The sequence below is a fragment of the Cyanistes caeruleus genome, chromosome 1, assembly GCF_971803275.1.
Source record: "Cyanistes caeruleus chromosome 1, bCyaCae1.hap1.1, whole genome shotgun sequence".
In the NCBI taxonomy this organism is placed as follows: Eukaryota; Metazoa; Chordata; class Aves; order Passeriformes; family Paridae; genus Cyanistes; species Cyanistes caeruleus.
In genome coordinates, this window is record NC_141701.1 from 39,409,529 (window position 1) to 39,418,285 (window position 8,757).

Consider the following 8,757-nt stretch of genomic DNA (forward strand, 5'->3'; position numbering starts at 1 on the left):
TGGCAGGATCATAGAATAGGTCAGATGTTTACATGAAAACACCCCACTAAAGCAAGTAATGTTGAAAAGAGTGGCAATGCTAACCTTCATTTTTAAATCAGTCTGATATATAACAGCTGACAGAGATAGGGAAAACTGTCCATCCACCTGTAGGTTAATTCACTTTTTATTCACCATAAAACCTCTGCCTCTATCTCTAAAGCAGCTGGCACCATCCTTGGTACATTAGTCTCATCTAAGTCACACCTTCCAACTTTAGAGGAACAGAAAGTAGGTACTTTCCCTGTCATATACCTGCTAAAATTCATTTGAAAACACCCCACAAAACAGTCTAGCTCCATGTGCTCCAGCTTGTGACATCAAATCATTTGTGACTGACAACATTAACCACCCCCACTGATTTTCCCTGCCAATCAAAAAGATTTATATGGCTCGCCATATAAATCTTGAACATACTGAACAGCACAGTCTTGTCAAAGGAAAAGTAATGAAAATAATAACATAATATAGCAATTATTTTATCTTGGGGGAAAAAGTACATTATAACCCATTTCAGCCATTCAGGCAGGGAAACAGAATGAGAACAGAGTGATAAGAAACCACTTCAGCAATCAGAGCCCATGGGGAAATGATAACTCATGTTATGGTTGTCAGAAAATTCAGGTAAAATCTCTTGGAAAAATATATACCCAGACCTATTATTTTTTTATTCTAAAATTTATGAAAAGATGTTCTAGAGTACTCTCTTTCCTGTCAGCTTATGCCAGACTGATAACTCACACTTTTATTTATCATTGTTCAGATGACTACTCACTGCAGTGAGAGTTTATCTTGCATTTTCTTTGTGTATCTAACATTTTTGCTGTGAGTTTTCCCAGACATACACCTCTTCTGTTTTCCAACCTGCTTCTACAGTTTCTCAAGCAGTCACTTAGGAAATTATTCAAATCATTTCTCTTTGGTCAGTGGCTGAAAGGAAATAAACTGGAGTTAGGTACATAGTTAGGAGTATTAACTGATATTCCCATGTCTTTTCAGAACCATCTTCCTTTTCTACATGCTCTCTCATGTGCTCTTTTATAAGAGCATCCTTTCATTTTAAAAATCAAATAAATCAAAGCAGTCCTTTTTATAGCCTGTTTGCCTCTTTCACGCCTGTATGTCCACTTGACACAATGCATACAACTGACAGCTGTGCTAAAATTGACAAAAAAGGCACCACTTTGTAAATACACTTTAGCAAACAAAAATTTCTACTTGAAGTGCAAGCAAAAGAGCTATTGATTTTGTCTGTGCCTGATAAATTCCTCCCAAACAACCTGTTTACTGAAAATGTAAGTCACTGTTGTGATTTATCAGCCATACATTAAAAGCTACTTAATTGGAACAGAGAGCCAGAAGAACAAGGTAACACTGTTATAAGTGAAAGAGGAATTGTTTTAATTTTAGCATTACTAGGGCTTTTGTATCTTTGTGGCCAAGTCAGTTCTTATGGACAAATAATAAGGACTAAGCCAGTAGACAAGGAGAATATTCTTCTGAATAAGTTAAACTGTGATGTTAATAACCTGAAGAATGAAGGAGGATAACTGAGGCTACAGGTCACTGTGGTGTTACAGGTTCTTGCTTTCCCACAAGAGATGTGGACATGCAGACCTTTCAGAAATACTTTCCTTGATGTAAGTAACAGAAATGTTAACAATAAAAAAACCCAAAACCAAAATCCTTACTGGTTTCAAGAACTTTCTGCAAGTTTGTTACATCTAGAAAAAAATTGTGATGCGATGCATTTCTTTGAATTCATGGTACGTACATACAGTCATTCCTTCATAGCAACAAAGGACTCTGGAATAATACCTATATATGGTGACATGAAACCCTCTGAAACAGATCCTTGCAATCTTACCAATTTTCCACTCTTGGAGAAAGAAAAATATAAATTCTTCTCATATATACATTTCTAGAAAGCATTCTGTGTATAAAATATTAGTTTTCCTACTAAGCCAATTGTCTGATCAGAAATCACACAATCACACTGCTTAAGCAGTCCTTTGAAAATCTGAAAACTTATGTAACTGATAAATATTCTCTACAGAGAGAATGCTTGTTAATTATTAAAGTACAGTATCTTTCTTCTAAAGTACATCAGTATCTTTTACACATAGCTAAGGTTATTAGAATAAACTGAATACCAAATCTGATTTGTATGCAGACTTGTAAGAGATTTTTAAGAATATAGTAAAGCTTCACTCCTGTGTTTCTAAAAAAATACGAAAGGCACAGACTTCATCTGCATACCACTGCCTTCAGAAAAGAGAAGGGGAAAAAAAAAGGAAAGAAAGAAAAAAAGGGGGAATGAAAAAAACCCAAAAATTCTGATTAATATATTACCAAAAGTTTAAATGTGGTCAGGCCACTTACAGGGTGCTCCTTCTAATCCTACAGAGCAGGGAAAAAACCACAACTTTATTTCCTTTTTCTGACAGCCCTTAACCTTTCCTGAGACCTAAAGATACAAGAAAAATAGTTAATCAGTAGGATTTTAACTCAAGCACCGCAGTAACTCAATAAAAGAAATACGGCATTGCTGAGTGGCAGCATCTTGCTACACTAAGAGACAGATGGGGAGGATATGCAATAATCTTGTCTAGGAAATGGCTATGATTCATAAATTTGGACTCCATGTGACAAATTTTCTGACAGATTTCAAAACAATGGGAAAAACTGGTGTCAGATTGAGATATTATCACATCTTACTGTGAAGTCCAATGGCAGCTGGAATTATTGACCACATAACTACACCAAACTCCTACGTAGTTACTGAACAAAAGTGTCAAAACTACTATGTAGATCAGAAGTGTGAAAACAAATGAACCTATTTAAGTTTGGAATTGAACTAAGACTGATGATGTTTCTTTCTCAATTTGAACTACCTTGCTCACACTTCCACTTTAGTGGGCAAGTCATGGTCAATGGTGAAGAAGACATAAGGATTTCTCATATGCATGGCAAACACCATTTCCCTTTTTTTTAAAAAAAACCCCAAACTTCTGAGGGTCAAGTTATTGTAGAAGTGAAGTTTTTCTTTGGCAGATGATCCAGATCTGTGAAAAATGTTTCCACATGGCACCAGAGAAACTACAACTCAACCTGTTCTCAGAATCCAACACCATCTTTACAGCCTTGCTCCGAGTCCTTTTTTTTTCCAAAGAACCAGAAGGATGATGAAAATAATGGATTCTTAGTACCACACATAAACAGATATAGCCAAAGCATAGCAAATTTGTCAGGGAATGAGAGCCACTTTGGAACAGACACCTGTCCAGGACAATGCCACCAGAAAGGACAAGTAAGTAACTTGGTGTGTCCTCCTCCTTCTCTAGGTGGCTTCCCACAGAGCTAGGAAGTCTCAGTCAAACCCCCTCACTCTGTTGGGAGGGATGTACTTAGTTATCTCAGTACTGCTTCAGCTATCCAGAAATAATTTTAAAGGGTAATTTCCAGTCCTCTTTCCAGTGATTCACCCTTCCTCTGGCCTTGTTAGCTACAGAAACTTGACAGTTCCCTTTCAGGCATTTTGACTGCAGCCTTTCAGACAAAATGACAGACACTGTGGGAGCTCCCAAGCACTCCGAGCACCAAGGCAGCCTGCTCACACCACCCTGCTGCAAGGCACAGGAGCTGTCTCAGGGAGCTACTTCTTGCTTTCCAGACACCACAAGATGGGCATCAGCAAATCCTCCAGTCTCCTCCTCTTGTTCACCCAACTTCCCACAGCCCACAGTTCTCCCAGGGCTGACTCTCAGGATCCCTTTACCCAACTTCAGGAGCATGGCTATCTGAATACTGCCAGACCAAAGGAACCTCAGCCAGAAATTTTTTTTTAAGGAAATGAACCAGCTCCACAGATGCCAAATCAACGCTATGATCTCTTACATCCATTCACCAAGTCCTGCAAGCCACAGCAAAATCTGAAAGTCATGTCCAAGCCTGTGAAGTTTAGTCAATCAAAGGGCTGCTCAAAGGCAGTGGTTATATACTCTCAGGCCCAGCTCAAAGGGCAACAGTTTATCTGAATCCTACTGGCCCATAGACCTCTACAGAGGTCCTTACAGACTCTAAATTAAAGCATCCACTTTCATTTTTTCCTTTCAATAGAATAGAAACACCCTGTGCCTTACATGCTCCTTGTATCCCCCAATGTCTACTAATAATAAGACAGATCTCTCACAGCAGCTGCTTGGGAGAAGAGGGTTCCATAGTGTGGTTTCCATGCCCTAATATTGGTGAAAAGCAGAACACACCAGAAGAATGGATAAGGAAATGTATTTGTATCTATCTCTGAATGCAGAATCTCATCAGTGATCATATTTTAACATGAAATTAGCTGCCAACAAATACCCAGTTGCTGCACTTTGCTCTGGCAAGCAGATCCTCAGAGACTTCACTGGCATTTTAACAAGTGGACCATGTTATCAGGAAGTCCATGAACAGCCAAACCCCAGAGGAAAAAAAATAATATATATATATATATATATATATATATATATATATATATATTCTTCAAAAAGGAGCAATTTGATATTCTGAAGTTTTTTTGGGGGGGAGGAAAGTTACACCAATTTCAAAAGAAAAATAAATAACTGTTTTATTCGGAACTGATTGGCATCTTAGCTGCTCCTGCAGCTTCCCTTTTTCACACTCTAGGAATAAAAACTGTTGTAGTAATTTTAGATTTCTTACTTCTAGAATTGTTCCATGCCACATTAAAGACCTCATTCATTTCCCATTAGCACATTTAGTTAAAATTAACACATAATCATTTTCAATGATCTGGCTTTCAGTATGTTTGTAAACAAAAAATTAATCTCAGAGGAAAAGCTTTGAAATTGTAAAAAGTCATTCTGACAGAACTAATCACTAAAAACACATTATTACAACTTTTTTTTTATTTAATTCAAGAATATTAAGAGCACTGGAATTTTCAGCTGTACCACTCTTTCCTCAGGGGGGCTTCCTTAAACTGATGTTGACACCATTGCCCCCAAAATCTTTGGCAATGGGACAAATAAAGGGAAATTGAAGACCTCAGGATTTCATTAATTTTAAGAGCAGGAGACAGAAGACAACAAATACCACATGAAAACAGAATGATCACAAATTTCAGTAGCTTGAGAATCAGGCACAAGCAAAATTTCTCCTCATTCCCTGAGAGAGAAATGACAGACATATTACTGTCATTTTTACTTGCGGGAGATTCAGTGCCATAAGTAACAGAAAATTTAAATGTAGTTACAGGAGACCTTTAACCAGGGACAAAAGTAAAAAAAGAAGAAAAAATCTGAAAGCTAATAAAAAACATAATGAGAGGCACAGAACAAAGGGTAACAGGTTTTGTCAACTGTTGGGATGGTGACCCCAGGACGTGTGCACTTGCGGTGCTCACACAGACAGCACAGTCTGCTCAGCTGTATCAAAGAGGGAGCTAGTCTCCAAACACAGGCAACTGGAAAACACTTCAGATCATCCTTCAGCCTAAACAGCTTCAGCTATTTGCTCAAGCCAATGCCAATGTTACACTGTGCAGTAAAAGTTCTGGAGTATTAAGTGTCTGATTAGAGACACCGTTTTCCAGAAAATTTCTACAGATCATGTTAGTTCTGACACCATGCTTATGTACAGAGTTTCTCAGGGTTTGATGTGACCTCTTCTCTTTGGTGCTGATTATTAACTGTAGATGTCTCCAAAGGCTCTCCCTAATCAGGAGTGTATGTAGGGAATTAAAATGAATCCACTTTAATTAACTATGAAGTGCTGATATGAAACACTCCATATTGCTGACCATATAATTTCTAAGTTTGTGGAAAACTGCAAATAAATACTACAGAGTTACTGAGAGACAAGCAATTTGATGTCTCTGTTTCACTGAAAAAAAAAAGAAAAAAAGTGTAACAGGCTAAATCATAAATAATATCCTAACATGCCTCATCAGTTTAATATTCTGATAGTCTTACACTGCTGCACATAAAACATGAAGAAAAGCTACATATGATCAAAAGAGACTCATCTAGCTTTAAATATAGAGGACTAGGTGCTTTTGCAAGGAGAAAATCTTGAAAGACACTGTGCTTCATCAAAAAGCAAGCAGCTGGAGAGCTCTAAATCCCAGATACCTCATCTAACAGAAGCGCTGTACAGTGCTGGATCCCACCCTGCTCCACCCACAGCCCTCCCTGCTCTTTATGTTCTTCAATACAGAGTCGTGACACCAGACATTGTAAAACTCTCTTCTCTGCCACTAAGCATGATCCACACTGTTTGACTTCTGTATGTTTTAGTATCAACATGAATTTCTAAGTACAATTTAAGCCACTGTACTTACTTTTCTAACTCTGCAGGGTGGGAGCTAAACATTACACAAAACCCATCACATTCAGAAAGTCCTAAACTTGTGTTAAACTGCTCTGAAGGGAGAACACAGAGGAGCATACAAGTATTCAAGATCTGAAACAAAGCATCACTTTTTGTTCAAAATTCTGCTTCCCTTTCAAGTAATGTCATTGTTAATATGAGCACACCTGTAACATTTAGTTAGTTTCACAAGTTTAGAAAATTGAATTTGCTACAATAAACCAAATACTCTGGAAAGTGAAAGGTACTTAGTTGTGGCATCCCAAAATCTTTGATCAGCTATCTAGCAGCACTTGGACTCCTTGATGCTTAAGGGCCACAAGCAGAACTGAGCTGTACTGGGTGCTGTGTTAACAGAGCAAAAGACAGCCTTTGCCCAAAATGATGAGACAGATATTAAAAGTGCCATCATTAGAAGTTTACAGTAACAACAAATTGAACTGCCTAATGAAGTAGTTGTGAAAAGTCCTGAGTGTTTCCAAAAGAGAAGGATGATATAATTTACTTCCAGCTATCAGACAAGAAACACAAAAGGCATTTTTCAATGCTGCACTTGCCCTACTGCATGACCTTCTTCAACACAGCATCTATCTTCTAAAATTTTATGTGAAAGTTTTACCTCTTTACGCACTGTACCTTCTGAACTCTGCACTTTTCAGGCAGCACTAAATGTATTTGCAGGGCATTCAGGTTCCACATGAATCTTTCCCAGAAATTTGCTAAAACTGAAGGAAAACTTTACTTTTGAAAACTATGATGTCATCTCCTTTTCCAGCAAGTGTCTTTCGCAACCTACTTCAGCGCATCCTTTCTGTAACGCACAGTACGTCGCTTGCAGATGGTTTTGAGAACTGCTACTCAAAACTTTGACTAAGAAGACATTCTTTTAATACATCATGTATATAGAAAATGGATATGCATAGCAAGGATGTTCGCGGCATATGTATTCATAAATCTCAAAACACGGCATCAGGGCGTTACTGGAAAGTAACTCTTCGCTGCCAGTGAAGTTCCCTGCTGGCCGCAACAGTGTGCTGGCCACATGTGAGGAGACCAAATGTGCATTACCGGGGTATGTCCCCTTTTCCCCACCGGTTCCCTCATTTAACCGAGCCTGCGGCGCAGGTTTCCCAGGAGGTTGTGGGCACCTGGTGCTGCGCGGGCTGGAGGCAGCCGGGCGCCTCCCGGAGCGACGACCCGTGTAGCACGGGACGCTCCGGCACCCGGCGGGGCTCCCCTCGGCACCCCGCGCCCGGACAGCCCCGCGGGAGCCCGGTCACCCCGGCGGGCCGGGGCGCGCTGTCCCGAACAGGGACCCCGAGGTGGGGCGGGCGGCCGCTCGCCGGGCGCAGTCCCGCCCGCGGTCGGGCGCGCTCCCCCGTGACCAGGGGCTCAAGCCCCGGCCCCCGCACCGCCCTCGCCCCGCTCCTCACCTCCAGACCTGCCCCAGCTGCAGGATGTGGACGAGCGACTGCAGGAGCCAGATGCAGAAGGCGCAAGACGCGGACCGGCCGCCGCCAGCGCGGGGACCGGCGGCGCCGCTGCCGGCGGCGTTGCTGCTGCTGTTGCTGCTGCTGTTGGTGGCGTTGCCCTTGCTGGCGGTGGACGCCTGTCTCTGCGGCGTGCTGGGGCGAGCGGCGTCGATGTCCGCGGCCGCGGAGCCGCTGCTCACCAGCAGCTTGCTCTCGGCGGCGGGGCAGTGCCCGGCGGCGGCGGCGGCGCTGTCCTCGGTGCTGAAGTCGTGCGCGAACCAGCGGAAGCTGAAGACCTGCACGGAGAGGGAGCCCAGCAGCACGAAGAAGAGGGTGAGCCCGAACCACCAGCGCTGGCCCCGCAGGTAGTAGTCGACCGCCAGCCAGATGTCGGTGCCCACGTCCGCGAAGTACACGGCCAGGGCGGCCAGGATCCAGAGGCAGTCCCACAGCGAGTAGCGCCGCTGCTCCCTGCCCAGCCGCAGGCACAAGGAGGACGAGCCCCCGCCCGAGCCCCGGGAGCCCCCGCCACCGCCCCCTCCGCCGTCTCCTCCTCTGCCGCCGCTGCAGCAGCAGCAGCAGCACCGGGAGCCGCCGCCCGAGCCGTCCCCGCCGCCGCCGCCGCTGCAGCACCCGCCCCCGGGCGCCTCATCGTCGTCGCTGCCGCCGCCCGGCCCGGCGCCGGCGGGTAGCCCCGGGGCCAGCGCCTGCACGGAGCCCGAGTGCTCGGAGTTCTGCAGCGGCGTGAACGCCACCTCGCCGCCCTTCTTCATCTTCCGCCGCCCGTCCGACTTCGCGGCCATGATGCCTCCCTCAGCCCCGCTGGAGAGCGAGCGGGAGCAGCGAGCGCTCCTTTATCCCGCGCCTCCTCCTG

At 43.5% G+C, this 8,757-nt stretch overlaps 1 protein-coding gene across 1 annotated transcript in view; it reads right to left on the reverse strand.

Annotated features, from left to right (window-relative positions):
* Window positions 1–8,757, reverse strand: part of XKR4 (XK related 4) — a 211,851-nt gene extending 203,094 nt beyond the window's left edge. The window contains exon 1 of the mRNA XM_086888017.1: window positions 7,845–8,757. Within this exon, the coding sequence (XP_086744143.1) occupies window positions 7,845–8,686 (842 nt within the window). The 5' untranslated portion in view covers window positions 8,687–8,757. The remainder of the gene's footprint in view (window positions 1–7,844) is intronic.